General features: G+C 39.9%; 1 protein-coding gene across 6 annotated transcripts in view; it reads right to left on the reverse strand.

The window, feature by feature from the left end:
- The window catches only part of Bnc2 (basonuclin 2), a 413,267-nt gene that overhangs the window by 286,655 nt on the left and 108,301 nt on the right, over positions 1-18,311 (reverse strand). For all 6 annotated transcript variants that reach the window (XM_051163958.1, XM_051163939.1, XM_051163947.1 and 3 more), the window contains one exon: positions 5,774-5,899. In XM_051163958.1, the coding sequence (XP_051019915.1) occupies positions 5,774-5,899 (126 nt within the window). The remainder of the gene's footprint in view (positions 1-5,773; positions 5,900-18,311) is intronic.

Raw genomic sequence — 18,311 nt, forward strand, 5'->3', positions numbered from 1 at the left:
GCTACAGTTAAACATTTGTTCCTATAATTTTTAGCTGGTACATTATCAAACATTTCATAAGTCATGCTTCTAAGCAATATTTTAAACAGTCAAGCATATATACTAAACCTGTACTAGATGCACATAATTTGAGTAGTAATTAAAAGTGGTGATTGCAGGAAATTCTTACTTTTAAAAACCTTTTTGCACGTAACTATACACTGTGAATGTACCCTCAATGAGATCCAATTAGTTACAGAGAATTTGTATCTCAGTTAGTGTGGGGCCACAAGACTATAGGGAGGCGCAGTGCAGCTCCACCAACAGAGGAGAGTGTGTGTTCTTTCCTGTTAGCTCTGTAAGCAATAATTCTCACACGCGTCTGCTTAAAATGTTACTATCTTTTCAGTATTTTGGTAGTGAGGTGAATTGGGTCTTTCCTTTTATTTTCTCAAAAACTACACATTGATGCAAAAGTTAGCCACAAATTACTGAAGGACCGTGTGCAAAAAAAAAAAAAAAAAAAAAAAAAAAATGCTGTTTTGCCTGTGGTTTTGGAGTAGACTAGTTTGTTTATTGTGTTTGTTTCTTTGTTTGTTTGTTTTAAAGGGGGAAAGAATTCATCTTTTCCTTTTCTTCATGTTATAAATGAAAAGGTCTCAGCATGTAGCCCTGGCTGGTCTGGAACTCACTATGTAGACCAGGTTGACTTTAAGAGATCTGCCTGCCTCTGCCTCTCCAGTACTAGGACTAAAGGTGCCATCCACCACACCCAGCCTCCCTTGACTTCTTAGTACGGAATTTCTTTAGAAGGCACTGCTGCTTGCTGTCACTCTGTGACTGGAAACAGAGAAGCTCCATAAAGGCTACAGCTCTGTGCTGAGACACTCAAACACTGCACTGAGAAAAGGCGCTTGAGGGCTCCCCCTCCCCCTTTTCTTTTCTTTTTCCTTCTCATAGCTATGACTGCAACAATGTAAACCCTGAGTAAATATAAAATAAATGTATGGTTTGTGTACACAATTCAGGAGGTATCCCCAGGACTTCTGATGGCTTATAGAGCAATACCTGCGATTCCCTCGGTTCAGTTCAGCAGCTGTTAGCAGACTCTGTGATCTGTGATGACAGTATACTGGCCTCTGCTCCTTCCCTTACTCACTATTCATTTCCAAAGCTTGGTTAAGTACAGAGCTGGGTTAAAGATCAGTGGTTTTTCATGTGACACACGCTGGTATTCATCTAATGGCTTGTCAAGACAAAACTGTCCCTGTTCTTGCCAAAATAATAAAAATGACGCTCCACGTCGCATGACAATCAGCACTTCCTCATGGCGAAACAATTCAAGCTTTTTGTAATTCATGTATTTTATAGGGTAAAAAAAAAATGTTAACTGGCTTTCTGACCTCAATGTAGAGAATCAGGTTGATGTTCTCAAAGGAGGCTTTAATGTCCTCCCTCTCAGAACTCTAAAGCAACATGTAAACTAGTCACTAATCAAATGCAACTTTAACATAGGAAATAACGCTGAAGCTCAGGTTCCTAATGCACTAGGGTGCATAACTTAATGTATGCAAATTATGCAGGAGCAGCCGGCTGGACTCAGTCACAGAGGTGGGGCAGGCAATTGAGGAAATGTCATTTTTCTTGAGAACAAAGTGTGGGACTTGCTTTGCAACATCTGTTGGTCTGTGTGAAATGTTAACAGATGTCTTAAGTGGAAAAAAAGAGAGAGAAAGAATTAATAAAGGAAAACTCCTCTGAACAGATAATCCACCCAAATTTCCATATTCCAAAGGAAGAAAGTTGACAGTAGCCTTTTTCCTTCTGAAACCTGCCACCCTTAATCTCCTGTGCTGAGTTTCTTTTTCTGTGTAAAGTTAAGGAGGAACAATTTTTGATTCACTATATAGAGTAAGAAAAAAAAGTAAAACTCGTAATAATTTCAACTTTCACCTTTTTGTGTTTGCTTTGTAATTATATAGTTACTTATGTTGATTGTTTTCATTAATTCACAGTTATAATCTGATAAAAGGACAGTAACATACAGGTCTCCCTTAAAACATAGAAAGCCACACATGATGAATACACAAGCACAGACACAGAGGAAATAATACTGTACTTTATGTGCATGTTGTAGAGAAAAGAAAGGAGGGGAGATTAAAAATGTAGCTCTTAAGATCAAGCTCTGAGCCATCTTTTTTGTTTTGTTTTTTGTTTGACTGTTTGTTTTGTTTCTGGAACTCACTATGTAGACCAACATGGCCTCAACTCAAACTCACAGAGATCTGCCTGCCTCTAGGAACTGTCTTCCTTAATGTAAAGACATTCACCGTCACACTTAAGATTCGCCTAATGGGTCCCGCTCAAACTATGGCACCAGCCAAGGATAATACAGGCTGTAAACTTCAAACCCCTACCCAGATCTAGCCAATGGACAGGACATTCTCCACAGTTGAGTGGAGAGTGGGGTCTGACTTTCACACATACTCTGGGGCCTCATATTTGACCATGTCCCCTTGATGGGGAGACCTGGTGGCACTCAGAGGAAGGATAGCAGGCTACCAAGAAAAGACTTGATACCCTATGAGCATATACGGGGGGAGGAAGTTCCCCTCAGTCACAGTCATAGGGGAGGGGAGTAAGGGGAAAATGGGAAGGAGAGAGGAATGGGAGGATACAAGGGATGGGATAACCATTGAGATGTAATAAGAATAAATTAATAAAATTAAATTAAAAAAAAAAGATTTGTCTTATGTTTGCACCTGAATCCTTGCCTGCCAACTGGCTCCCAATGTCTTCCTTTGCATCCCTAGCTACTGTCTCAACAGGCAATAGTCCCGAGCAGTAACATCTGGTAGTTGGAGATCCCCATGTTCCAAGTTTAAGGGACATGGAAATTTTTTGCTTATTTAGCAATTCTTTTTCTTGTGTCAGTTTATTAGATGACTGAGCCAAACATGCATGTAGCAAGCAGTCTTTAATTCAGGTTAAAAAGACAATGTGTGGGCAGGAGAGACACGGTGGTTCAAACTTTTAATCCCAGCACTGGGGAAGGAGATGCAGGCAGATCTCTGTGAATCTGAGGCCAGCTTATTCTGTGTAATGAGTTCCAGACCAGACAAAGGCTATGTAGTGAGATACTGTCTTAAAAAGAAAAGAAAAGAAACAACAACAAAGACAAAAGATGATGCATGCATGTCAGCAACTGAGTGTAACCAAATACCATGTGTAAATGATCTGAACTACATAGGCATCTATGCTTTTACTTTTCTAATAAAATCTTTAAGACAAGAATTTGGGTCTAGAGTCCATCAATTAGCTAACTCAAAATTCTCTTAAGGATCTTTATGGGGAGGAGAAGGAAAACAAATCATATTGCCATCTCTGACTGGAGTCTTAATCTGTGACCCTCTCTCCTCCCAGAGTCTGTATTAGAATTCACATGTTACTTCCTGTTTATAACTATACCTTTGTCTGGTGGCTTTGACAACCTGAGTTGGCACTTCCACATACAGTAACTTCGGTCAGAACAGCCTGAAGATTTCAGGGACCAAGATCACAGTCCATTTTGTAACTAAGTGCATGCATGCCTTAGTTTTTAGTTAGTTTCCTGTCACACCATTATGGATACTAAATGCTCAGGTGTTAACTCACAGGAACACGAACCACATCAGTGCACTAGACAGAAATTATAATAACTGCTGTGCACTGAAAAAAAAGAAGAAAAATGGTGACCAATATTACCGAGAAAACCTGATGCATTAAAATTATCTTTATTATCTTTATATGACCAGAAAAGGATGCCACCTAAACAAGGTTTGAGACACTGTAAACAGTGACATTAACATTCCCCATAGGGAAATATTCCCTAAAAGCTTCACCCAAAAGAGAGACAGTACTCCAGTTGACACTTGTCTAACTGACTGAGAGCAGTGTCTGCTGACACCCTAATCTGGGGCTCAGCTCCAGAACACACTTCAAGGAAACACTCAGATGCCATAATCCTTTGATACTATGAAAATATGAAAATGGACAGATTTGGGGAGGGTACAGGAGATATGGTAGTTTACAAATGCTAAGGAGTGGCTGAATCCCTTGGAATCAAGATTCACGGTTCAAAAAAACATCTTCGGTCACTAAGAATCTTATGCCTACAAAAGATCAAACATTTTACTACCTTGTTTTGATCTAAAAGCTGAAAAATGACTTTAATCTTTTCATGTGTACAAGCAGTGACAAAAGCTTTCTTGCTACCATGAGCTACAGTCGCTGGCTTTTTTTTTTTTTTTTTAAGAAAATCTTCTGAAAGAATCAGTGGTGTCTTTCCTTAAGTGACTATGAGGATGAAAGCCCAAAAACAAAAAACAACAGGCTGGGGCAGGATGGAGGGGCACTGGGGAATTACTTTCATATGACCATGAAAGTTGTGGGATTGTAAAGATAAAATTAATTTTTTTATTTACTTCCTTCTAAAAACTACAGACTGAGATGCTGGCAGCTCCAGTAAAAATGTCATAATAATAGTTTAAATTACTGTCAGGAAGGAAAATTGAGATTCACTCACACATAAGAAAACCATGTTACAAGGCTGCACTCAATACCTTACAATTATTTGAAAATACAACACTTTGAAGTTAATATATAAAAAAGATGTACTAAAAATAATAAATGTAATTCTCGAACCTAAAAAAAATTTAAAAGGGGAAATATGAGAATGGAGTTTCAAATTGCCAAGACTATTTTACACACACATACACACACACACATGCACACACACACACACACAAACACATATACAAACCCACAAACATACATTCACAAAGCACATACATATGCAAATACATGCACACATATGCTAACACATATATACACAAACATACACATATACATATAAGCACACATAAACATACATAAATATCACAAGCACACACATATACATTCATACAGAACATATATACACAAACACACACACAAGCTCACATACATATACACACAATATACATACACATACACACACATACATCCACATAGACATACATTCAAATGAAAAAATATTGAGGCAAAAAATTTTGAATAATTTGAAGATTGTTTTTCAAGTTAAAAATTTTCAAATGGGAAGAGTGGAGGCCTCTGGTGGAGGATATCAGTTGGAGGCTTTTTAAACACAACTGGGACACACACACACACACACACACACACACACACACAGAGTATGTATTATATTTCAATTCTCAAAAAGATTACCACTACTAGCAAGGCCATTACTAGAAACAGTGATGGTGACAATAAGTAGCCTTAGAACTAACTATGTGTATAAGAGATGAAAAGGAGGGGCAGGAGGAATGGCTCAGTGGTTAAGAGCACTGGCTGCTCTCTCAGAGGACCTGGGTTCAACTCCCAGTACCCACATGGCAGCTCACAACTATCTGTAACTCCAGTTCCAGGGTATCTGACACCCTCACAGATACAGGCAAAACACCAATGTACATAAAATTAAAAAAAAATAATAATAAATCTTTCAAAAAGATGAAAGCGGGAGGGGAGGGATGAAACCAAAGCACTTTATCATAATCAAAATCATTCAAATAACTGCCCCAAAATTCTGCTTCCTACAGTAACTTCAGAGGCAAAAAGTGTTGAGAAGCAAGTAAACACAATCGTCTTCTAACAGGAAGATGATGTGAAACACAGTAAAAGAGTGGAACAAAGAATAATTATGTGGGAAAGGACCTCAACAGGACAATCAAAGAATGTGCGCATATCCAAATGACTTAAACAGGAAAGAACAACATACCTCAAGTTGAGATGCATCGACCCCACAGCATGGGACCTTGAAGTGTGTTTGCCAGTCTTGATCACCAAGCCTGCCCTCTGATTTGTAACTGAGGCAATTTGGAGGCGGGGAGGGCACAAAGCGTGCCTGTTGAGAGATTAAAAGAGGAAATTACTATACTCTTCAGACTATGTTTTAAAGAAACACTGGTTACATCAAATCTTCAAAGCTGCCAATGTAACATACTCCTCTGATCACTTGAACACTTTGGAAAAGGGTTAATCACTACAGTTTACAGCAACCAACAGTTAAATACATGAACTGTAAGAGAATAAACAATGCGGCAGAATAACAGAATGGTTCACTGATGGGTAACAGGACCGGGGGATTGAACTCAGGGCTTCCTTCTTGTGTAAAACCATAACTCTCTATTAAGGTAAGTCACCACTGCACTCAAGTTTCTTTTGTTTAAGTGGGGGGCTTGGAGAGTTGTGAGGGTGCCTGAAGCGGGGGCCGGCAAACACCGGTTCCACCACTAAGCTATACTCCAGCCAAGAGCCCAACTTACTCCATTTTCTTCTACTAATCATAAATAGAATCGTTGTAAACCTTTTACTCACTGTTGAAGGGCTATTTATCAAGCTTTACACTCCGACTACAGAAATCTGTGGTGAGTGGTACCTGCTTACAAGAAGTTTGTAACTTAGCACAGAACGGAAGTCACGCATAAAAATGACCACATGTAAGTGGAGAATGTGATAAGACAAGAACAGCAGATCCTCATAATTTAGGAAAGGGCGCCATCCCACTGACACGGGAGAAAGGAAGAAAGTGTCCGTGCAAATGCAGCCTTTGTTCTGGGCACCAGGAGACTAGCAATATTCCTCTATAGAAGTGATCTAGTTTGAGTGGACCATAGGTAGGGTGATGAACAAAGCCATAGTAAATGAAAAGATGTGTGGACAACACAACTATGGGTAAGAATCCCACAGTCCAGTCTCAGCTGCTGTTCTGTTATCCGCCGCTACCAGACAGGTCTACGAAAAAACACAACAGCAGCATGGGTTGACTGTTCCTTTTTTGGTTTTTGTTTTTAAAGTACTTGTAGGACAACACATTAAAATGTGCATAGAATGAAGCCAAGGGGGCTGGAGAGATGGCTCAGAGGTTAAGAGCACTGCCTGCTCTTCTAAAGGTCCTGAGTTCAAGTCCCAGCAACCACATGGTGGCTCACAACCATCTATAATGTGATCTGGTGCCCTCTTCTGGTATGCAGGTGTACATAAAGGTGAAACACTGTACAATTAAATAAATAAATCCTTTTTTTTTTTTTTTTTTTTTTTTTTTAAAGAAGAAGAATGAAGCCAAGAGATCACTTAGGGGACTATCATAATAAACTAGGTAACATAACTACTAGCAGAAAAAAAGATGCATAAAGACATTGTGAGCATAAAATTAAGGAGATAAGACTGACTGATAGGACACGGGTAAGAAGGAGGCTGGACAACAGATCGGTGGTTAAGAGCATGCTGCTCTTGTGGAGAGCCCAAATTACTTCCGCTGTTGAGGGGCCCACAACTGCCTGTAACTCCAACTCCAGGGAATCTGATGCCTTCTTCCGGCCTCCATCGGCACCTGCACTCACATGCACATATACGCCCAACTCACAAGATGCAGACACACACACACACACACACACACATAATTACAGATAAAATTAAATCTTTTAAAAATATGTAACAAGAGTCAATGTGACACTAGAGATCTGACTGGCCACACCTCTTACAGAAACCAGAATGAAGTAATTTAGGAGAATAAGGTCCAGCTCAGTTTGAGGTAACTACATGCAGATAACTAAGCCAGAAGAAAGTCCAGAAAACAGACGAATACTGAAGTTACCACAGTTGGATCCATCGGGGGGGGGGGGGGGGAGAACCTGCCTATGGTGAGTATCTTTGGGGAGACTTATGCTTATGAATGAGAAGGTAATATTCCTCTTCTGAATTACAAAGGGAAACATAAGATGGTTGGGAGTTTTAAATAATACTATACAATACAATAATAGAAATTTAGTAGTAAGCAGAAATGTAGGTTTGACTACATCTATCAGGACACGTGACTTGGTAGTATGTGATGTAATCTGAATGACAAAATACTTCAGATGTGTTTGTTATTAGTTTGTTACTTTGAATAAATGTATATTTAATATATAATTCCCAATATACGTTTGTGACTAAAACATTTCACCTTTATGAATTTCTGTGTCATGTGAGTTGTTTTGGTACAATAACAGGTATATATGATCCATATTACAGAGGAGGTAAGAAAGACATAATCTGTAAAAACAAAGAGGCAGAAATGGTATATTCTTTGGAGGAATTTGGAAAGAAAACAAGAGAAATGTGGGATAAAAAGTTAGCGGTAGAAGTGTGTTTAGGAACAAACAGTTTATTTTCCACCACAGGAGGTTGTTTTTTTAAAAGTCCACAGTAAGCAAAGGGGACAAAGCCAGCTAAGAAAAGGATATTGAAAATCTAAGCCAGAGGGAAAATGATATAAAGGGTCCTCGGAGAGAATGTGATAAGAACACAAATGAAAAGGTTCCCTGAAGGGAAAAAAGTCCCTCAGAAACCAAAGAAATGATATAGAAAATGTTCCATGGTTAAAGAAATGCAGGTATTGTGGCCAGGTGGTGGTGGCACATGCGTTTAATCCCAGCACTCAGGAGGCAGAGGCAGGCAGATATGCAAGTTTGAGGCCAGCCTGGTCTACAAAGCAAGTTCTAGGACAGCCAGGGCTACACAGAGAAATCCTGTCTCAAAAAAGAAAAACAAAAAAAGAAATGCAGGAAGTGTGTGTGTGTGTGTGTGTGTGTGTGTGTGTGTGTGTGTGTGTGTGTATGTGTGATGAGGGAAGGAAGGGAGAGAGGAAGAGAGAGAGAGAGAGAGGCTGTGTGTCAGTGTGCCTGTGTGTCAATATAGAAATAGAACCTGCTAGGTCCACTTGGTATTGCTTGCATGTACATGATTTCAGGAACTGACTACTTGGTGTTGAATAACCAATTAAGGGCACCTTCTTGGGGTAAGACAACTTCACCCACATCCCTTAGTTGCCTGCAGATTTTTGTCTGGGGGTGGGATTCCATGAGATTTCCTTCTTCCACTTTTCACATTGTCCTTGTTCAGGCCTTGCCATATTGTAACAATTAAAGAAGATGAGGCCAGGAACTTGAGAAGGAGTGAGGGTGGGGCCATGGAAGTTGTTGGAGGAAGGAAAAGGAATGGAGAGAGATGATGTAATTATATTTTACTTAAAACAATAATAAATACACTTAATGTTTAAAAAACACAGATATTAAGAGTCCAGTTAAAATCACAATCTAGAGAACAGCTAGAGAAGAGAAAAGGGATGTCTACTTGAAAAGCGTACAATGAAGGTCAGAGCCAACGAGGAGTGAGCAGAAGAAAAGCAAAATGGCAGAAAGTTGTCAGGATTGGCTCCGAAAAATACTTTAAAAGTATCGTCCCAGTCCACTGGGGTCAAGGTGATGCAATGAGCTAGAGACGGCTCAGTGGGTAAGAGCACATATTGCTCTTGCATGGAATCCAAGTTCAATTCCCAGTCCCTACGAGAGATGCCTCACAACTTCCTGTGTACAGTTCCAGGGGATACATACATACACAGAGACAGACAGACACATTCTCTCTAAAAGATTTATCTTTAAATTTTTAAAATAACAGTGTAGTTAGGAGTAGGGATTTTTTTTTTTCATTTTGGGAGGGGTGGGGGATTTTGACATTGAAAACTAGAATACTTAGAACCAGGAAGATGTTCTTAATGCAGAGACCAATGACTTTCTCCAGAACATAAAGCTCAGTAGGAAACACAACTTTGGACACTATAATCATTTCATACATTCCCATAGTAATAAGTTCAAGTAAAAAATACCGAGAATATATTTTAGATCAAATCATTTGATCTTTATTTAGCCATACCCCAATTCTCAGTGTTTATGGAGCATCTTTTTTAAATGGCTGTAAACTTACTATTGGCTAAAGAAATTCCCCAAAGCAAACAAAAACTGAAATATTTTACGTTATATCACTATGTGATTTGAGTGAAGGAAGGAAGGAGATGCCCAAGAGTACTGCTTCATTAGCAAACATGAGACAATGATGAGGGGGCTAAGTCTCCCCCCCACCCCACCCCCACACCTAATCCCCACGTGATCCAAAGTCACATCATCTCTCCACCCAGTTACTGAGGGTGCATTAGTAGAGCCCAGCAGTTTTAGCCCAGAATCCCTCTAGAGACCAGGAAAGTGCAGAGTTCCATCACCTGGCCAGTATCAAGAGCCACCGAGGACCCTCCTCAGGAACATGGACAAAGACATTTATCTGCTGTGTTGGCAGCCACTACAACCAGCCTTCCTAACAGAGTCCTTTCTGAAAGGACCACTGTCTAAGTGACCTGTCATATAGCTTTATAAAGTAGCATTAATACTGTGGGCCAGAAGGAGATTGATCTTTGAGCTTCGCGGTCTCCTGTTGTCAACAGTGCATTATAAAACCAATACTAAATACTTTATAAACAGGTCTCCCTACAGTGTATTAGAGAAACAGTGCATATTTCATGCGCCATAGTTAGGTAGCCACATATCCATCAGGCTGATACATTATTTATTAGATGCTCAGAAACGCAATAAGAGTCAATAAACTAACTTCTGGATACTTGTGTGCAACTATTTCGTTGGAAAGCGTACCTGCATGAGAAAACTTTCTCGCTAACAATGGGGGATGGAAGATCCTCTCTCAAGTATACTATTAAAAGAAAGAACACACCACTCAAGTGAGAAAAAAGAAAGTCTTATGTCCTGAAGGTAATTTTTTATTATTCAACGTTCTGTTACCCAATCCCATACTCATTTGTTTTGTTTTGTATATACGGGCCTCTGATTCTTACCTCCTCAGGGACAGTTCAGGGAAATCAAAATCAGTAGCGACATCTCTATCATACCTTAACTCAGGCCAGGTGACAACTTCTACTAATGCTTTACACTAGTTATCTCAAAGAAACTACACAATGACTTGAGTGTGTGTAGAAGGTCTGCGTTACACGCGCAGCATGGAAACCAGAAGTTATTAACCAAAGGTTTAAAGGAGCTTTTATCTCACCCCCCCGCCCCCCGACCTCCGTATTTCTGGTTAAATCTCCTTAGCCCTTGGGTACCTATGATGCAGTCCCTAATGTCAGTCCAACATCACCAGGCACCTCATGGCCCATACTACCATTTCTGAAAGAGGACCTTCTGTTCTGAAGTTTATTTCAGACCTTCAAGGAAGAATTTCTTCAGCTGGGAGTTATTTCTCAAACTATCAGAGGCGTGGACCTTTGTGTAGTATTGCGGGTGCCATGGTTTCACATGCTGGCCACATTAATACTGGAAAGCAAGCATCTGTAACCCACAGCTGTGTGCGTCCCAGCCCCAAAGCACCCGCAAGGCTGGTGCCAATGCAAACCACTCTTCCCGCCCCACATTGGAACCACACTGGTTTTTCTTCAGGAGCCAGAGGCTGGGACACAATTCTGAAAATGGGGTTTTGGGTACTTTCCACTCACTTGATGGGTATGGACTGTCAAGAAGAATACTGCCAGGGGTACTGGCTCTTCCCTTCTCCCCTATCCACATCAAGTGGATAAACTCTAATGAAGAAAGGGAGAGAGGAGGGCAGTGGAAGATATGCTCAATGAATACCATATACATGTATGAAAGTGTAATCATGTAACACAATACAATGTACACTGAATTTATACAGCAAAAAAAAAATTTTTTTCAGAAAAGGCAAAAAAGAAGGTTGTAATGTTAAAGTATTCTCAAAGTCCCCTAGGGAAACAACTTAAATGGATAAACATATAGATTTTCCCCATGATGTTTTCATTTTTCTTCCTAATATCTTATAGTTTTATTCCTATAGGCAAGAGTTTTGAAGGTCAAAACACATTTTATGAGGGTGGGTAAAGGAACTGGAAATAAAGCACAAACAGGAGAGATAATTTCACATTACTTTCTCAAAGAAACACCCCCGAATCCTAGCCATGGTGAAAGCTGATAAAGGATGGGCTAAGACCAACTTCTTTGTATTATTTTTGCTACTGCAACCACTACTGCTAAGATGACTCTTTGTATTAATGAGTCTGGTATGTAGACAAACTATAAACGATGCAGTTCTCTGACCTCAAGTACTTATCTATGTCTGTGGGGATTTACTACTCCTGCTAGATTTACTCTATTCTTCGTACTCTTGCCCAGAGGAAGTGATCATCACTCAAGACTTGGAGCCTTTCCATGGGTGGGGTTTACACATGGCAAGGAGAAGGGGTATTTGCCCTTGGACACAGATGGTACCGGACCCAAAGCTTCACGAGTCTGGTTTGCTAGCATCAAAGAGATAGATTAAAGTTTTTAAAAATTTGACACTGATCTCACTGAGCTTTATATTAAAAAAAAAATCATAAAGTGTGAAAGCACATAGTGTTCAGTGCTTTATCGCATCAAGCACATGCATGCACAGAATATGTTAGTATGCAATGAGCTGGTATCACTCAGCTATCTTTGTGTCATATCGCAGCTCCACACTCATTTGCTCTGTCTCTATGTCTCTATTTCTGTCTCTGTCTGTCTCTCTGTCCCCCCCTCCCCGTGTGTGTGTGTGTGTGTGTGTGTATGTGTGTGTGTGTGTGTCTGTATGTGTGTGCGCGCATGGGCGCATACAGATTTCAGACTGGATGGCTTCAGGCATTTTTTGTTTGGCTTCCCAAATGAGACTGTACAAGTATTCATGTGTTTTAATTAATGGATGGCCAGCATATAAACTTCAAGAAAGGAAAAGTTAAAATGCAAGTTATCAGCTGCAGGGGTGGAGGGTTGTGGTAGAGAGAGGCAAAGGGTAAAGTGTTGGGAAATTAAAAGATCTAGCAGAGACACTCATTCCTTTAGAGCAACTGTAAGCTGGGGTGAAACAGAAGCTACTGTCTTTAGCAAAGCTCCCCACATCCCAGGCACAGTCTCCTCTACCCCCATCTGTTTTCCTCATTTTGTTATTTGCCTGCCTACTTGAGCCATTCAAACTTATAACACCTACCTAGTAAGTCACTGCATTCATCTACAATGTATGGAGAGTTCATTCACACACACAAAGAAAAATGGTATTTAAACAAGGCTGGCCTTGAACTCACTGAGATTCACCTTCCCCTGCCCCCTGAGGGCTGGGATTAAAGGCTTGCACGGCCATGCACAGCTCCAGGTGTTTTCTATTGCTAGCCTATGCTGCAATTACAGGCACAGGCTTTGTGACAGCTACACTTCAGTAACAGTAGTTCTGAAACATATTTACTTTAAATAAATGCAGATCTTTTCTCAGTAAAATAGAGGTGTGAATTCTGAACATAGAGGAAGAGCAGCACAGAGCTTGGCTTTCTTGGCCTTTGCAGTTTGAAGCATCCTTAGGTGTGGGGAGGCAGGAGGCTAATTTAATCTGACTGCTTTACAGGCAAAGAAACAGGCTAACACACAAAACGAGCTGGTGACAGAAAGTTTCTCAGGGCTTTGGTCTCCCACATAGCTTTGACAGTGGAGTTCAAGGCAGTGGCAAAATATTGGAAACCCATGATACTCCAGAGTTTTGACAAAATCAAATATTAAACTTTCAAGAAACTTCCTGGGAAAGTAATTTTCCAACCAATAACTTGAAATAGGCAAGGGTAGAAGTCATCAATAGTTGGACAAACCCAAGCTCTGTGGTATAACCTCATGTGTCTGACAGTGAACTTCTATAAGCACAGCCACTGGTAGGAACTCTCACATTCGGCTAACTCTTGCATTGGGCAATCTTCATGGTACATATAATCAGGAATGTTTCCGCACCCTGACTCTAGATACCTCAAAGCCAAGCCATATACTTCAGAGTTAAGGAAGAAAGTAAGTGCACAGGCTTTAGATCTCATCCTCTAGGAGATATGGTAAACAAGTTACAGAAAGATAAAAATGGACAAAAATCACAGTAACCAGAGATCTTACAACATTAATCATTATGAACAGACAGAGTCTAGGGGACATTACCTGTGTTTATCATACACCTGCTGTATGCCAAATACTGTGAAAAGTATAAATATTTCCCTACACACACTCCCTTCTCCTCCTCATAATCCTTGTCATGAAAGTTGTGAATAAATGAAAACACTATACAGCGGAATTAACTGGATCCAAAGTCTATGCAACTTAATGAACTTATATTCAGTTGGAAATGCCATTCCAAGTGGAATCTATGAGGCTTCATATTAAGTTTTACTCCTTAAGTACTGAATATATTTTATGGACTTCTCTAACACACAAAAGGCTTCCAAAATCCATGACAGGTTTAAAAAAAAAAAAAAAACAGCTCTTAGCCTTAATTCATCAAGTATCTGAATTCAGTCCTTCTTCATCTCTTTAGTCTTGGCTTTTCTTTATGTTATTCTGTACCCATGTGTATATTTGTTTTCATCTACACATATATTATTGACTAGATTCCGCACGAAGGAGAATAGGCGATTCATTTCTTTTTGAGGTCCTGTGATCTTGTTTAATATTATACATTCTAAGTCCATAAATATTATTTATATTATATATTTTATACATATATGCGTACACACACACACACACATAAGAGTAGTATTCCATCCACTTGACCTGAACCAGCAGGAACAGGGGTCCTAAATGGCAAGGTGTTGAGTGCAGGACCAGGGATGAGAAACAGAGAAGATGAGAATAAAGAAGACAAAAGCAGTAGCTGGTCCAGGAGGACCAGAGGCACATGACACAGTCCAAGCAAGTACAGCAACAGAGATACTCTCTTCCATCAAGGTCAGCTGACGGTTAAGTCAGATGATGAGAACAAGAGATACCTCAGATACACACACACACACACACACACACACACACACACACACACACACGTACATTCATACACAGCCACATGCACCCACACTCACTAACATGTGTGTGTGTGTGTGTGTGTATAATTCCCATATGTATAAAATACTTTTTATTTTCTTCTTCACAAGTCCCATGGGATAGGAACTATTATTCTCACATTATCAACCTAAGAGACTGAATGTAGGGGGATTAAATCACTTGGCTAAATCTTGTATTAGTGCCAACATGAAAGCTTAAGACTGAGTTGGTCTAATTCTAAAGCATGTGCTCACCCCAATTTCCTGTGTTGCTTGGTTTTTAGTTTTTAAACAAAAATTTCCTTGAAAGCTGTTAAATAGGATCCTGTGTCTTTAAATAGGGAGTGCCTTTCTTGAACAATTGTTTTTTTTTTTTTCAATTTGAACATCAATTAACATAGCCGGCTATCTTTATGGCTTCTACGGGCTTGGAGAAATTATCCATCTATCCAGAAGAGTTTACATCAAAGAAAATCTGGTAATACACCACTTTAAAAAAATTCAAGAATCATCCGTTTATCCTTTCACAAAGTTAATATAATCACATGCTGTGTAACCAACGTGTACATCTTTGTGATTTTAGAATGTATTTTTATTTTACTATGATCCTCTTCCATGGAATATTAAGCAGTTGTTAAAAAGGGAGAAAACTGTAGGTACTAATAAGAAATGTCCCTAAGTAAGTCACAAAAGGTGCAGAACAGGCTCACAAGTGAGGCTATTAATGTTTAAAGTGGGAAGTGGGAAGGGAACAAAAGGGAGAGGAGCCAGACAGGAACGGAGGACCAAATAGAGTTACAGGGTTTATAGGCCCAAACGAGCTTAGCAGCTTTGCTTCTTCTATGCAGGAGGCTGAACGCACTGCCCACATCATCAGAGTGCACCGTTTTAAACAAAGTCTCCTCACTTCCTGACTTACAGGATAGCCAGGCAGCCTCGCATGAACACTAAGTGAAAAGAAAAGGTATAAATAATCGCCCTCTTTTATTAAAGTCCCCAAGTCAATGCAACTGTCACTAGCTACAGCAGTAAGTGGCAGAAATAATTTGGTCCTGAGAGGACTTGTGACAGCAGCTAAATAGGAAGAAAGCACAAGGAGGCACTGCACCCTGGACGGATGCACGGTCTTAATAAGAGATGAGATTCGTTAGGTAAACTGTACAGGCCTTGAAATTTGGAACCCAGTTCCTCAAACAAGCGATGCAACTTGTGCTGTTTCTTTTTCTAGGAACAATGTGCAATATCTATCAGAAAAGAGAGACGCTTGAACCATAAGTATTCCACTAGGGGTTTTCTGTATATTCAGCATTCCCATAGAGCACAAGGTCCAAAAACAACCAAGTTTGTTGGGTTTGGGTACACTACAAGTGTATAAACACTTGGAAATACAGTATGTTTAAACAGAAAATGGAACAGATTATGGAACCAGAAGCCTGAATCCCAGCAATTAGAAGAAATAAATTAATGATTGACAAGTGCTTCAGTTTTTAAAAACATCCTGTATGATACTTAAAAACTAGTTGACATAAAACTTTTAAGTATCAACATTTGTATTTATAGACAAAATATTTCTGCCTCAAAAATAATTTCTCACATCAAACATACCAGAGCACTGGTACTTTGTTTATAGTCACTTTCCTACCTCATAATCTCAACTGGAAGCTCACCCAAAAGCAACAATACCTATGACTTTTGTCCTGAACTACAGAAATACTATACGCAGTCTATACATCTGTATAGGGGATGATCTGTCCATGCTATATGGGAAGGGGCCTCCCTCAAGAACTCACAGCAAACTTGACCTGACAGCGTATGTGCTCTCCCATACCAGCACGTAACTCTTCATGATTTTCCACACTCATGAGCTTTCCACCCAGGCCCCAAACTCAGTGTGTGTATGGATTAGACCGTCGTAACTGTTCCCATATAACTGTTCCCTGCCCATTTCAGAGTTCTGTTAACAAACAATTAAACCTCCTACTCATCAGGGCTTAAAAGCAAATTCAAGTGTTTAACTTCTATATTCTTACCACAGTTGGCAAACTGCCCAGTATTCAAAGGTATTTAAGAAATTCGGATGAACGACTGAGCACAGGATGAACAGAGAGGGCTAAGCCCGGGGTGTGCTTCTCTGGGCTGCTCCCTCCGCAGCACTTTGCTGACTGAGCACAGTACTGCTGCCTCGTGTGTTTCCCTTCTAGCACAGCTCATCCTCTCAAAGCACTGATCACCCAGAAGATGAAACATCTTTTATCACGGGTTTTCCTCTTTTCTTTCTACGTTTCTATTTAGTACCATATTTGAAGGATTTCCAGATCGAAACAAAAGGAAAAAGATAAAGAATTTATCTCATAAACGTCCAAGCTAAGGCCAGAACGTGGAAAATGTACTTCTAAACATTCTTTCCTATTGCATTTAACCTGCCATAGATGAGCTGCCTAACGTACCACGAACACTTGACGCTAGATGAGACGACATAAAATAAAGACCTCCATCTTTCTCCATGATCTCGTCAATACAAACACACTAAATGCTTTTAAGGAAAACAAGTGCCTATCTAAGATACCACAAATTAAAGCCTTTAAGAAGAGCCCATCTCTTCTGGCTAGCGATAAAGCTCAGGAGAGCGCTTGCTCAGAAAGTATAAGGTCCTAGGATTGACAAGGCCCCGCCCCCTGCCCACCCGCCCCAGCACCTCTACATCCCCAAAGAAACGCAGCCTCTGCCCCCTTTCCTAAAACTTCTTTGTCTCTTACACTACAGATTTATCAAATAAATTTTATATATCTGGTAGATACATTAAATACTCTTAGTCCTAGCTCTTAAGTTATAAAATTTTTATTAACTCAATCAAGGTATATTTTCATCAAATTATTTTGTACATATTTTAAATGATTACAATTTTGAAAACATTTTGCCAGAGTGGGTGAATATGGGTCACACCTCTTCTGGCCTTGAGTGTGCCAGAGCAGCGTGCTACCACTAAGCTGTCACTCTAGAGCAATGATGTACTCTCCTTCTAATGTGATGGTGTAAAGATTCTATCTAACATACATCTGAAGGCAAAAATAGCTTTTAAAATTCAGGACTTAAAAAACACACAAATGTAGAATTTGGTGCTTCCTCTGACCCTCTGTCGGGCAGATGAGGGTAAGCGGGGAAGGCTTACTGTGGGATGGGAGGCTGTTTGGGATGTCCGCGCTTCCGTTGTGTTCACTCTGTCTTACTGGTGCCCATCATGATGCATAAACACAAACCATTAGGAAAACATTTCAGTCTGGAGTACCTTTAATGTTTTCACTTCCCTCTTGATCCAAAACCTACATCTTTAAGTGTAACTAGTTGGCAACTGAAACTTGAACTTCAAGGAACACTGAGAGAGTCGTTACCATATTAAAACAATTGATCAGTGCAACCAGTGTGTGTTTGGGAGCCAGCAGTCTAGTCAAGGAGAAATTTCACGTGGTCAGACACAAAACAGGTGACTCAGCATTTTAATCTTAAGAACTAAAACTCTCATGCAGCCTTGGAAAACAAGTCATTTTTACAAACAACTTGGCCACCACCT

The sequence above is a fragment of the Acomys russatus genome, chromosome 2 (genome assembly GCF_903995435.1).
Source record: "Acomys russatus chromosome 2, mAcoRus1.1, whole genome shotgun sequence".
Taxonomy (NCBI): domain Eukaryota; kingdom Metazoa; phylum Chordata; class Mammalia; order Rodentia; family Muridae; genus Acomys; species Acomys russatus.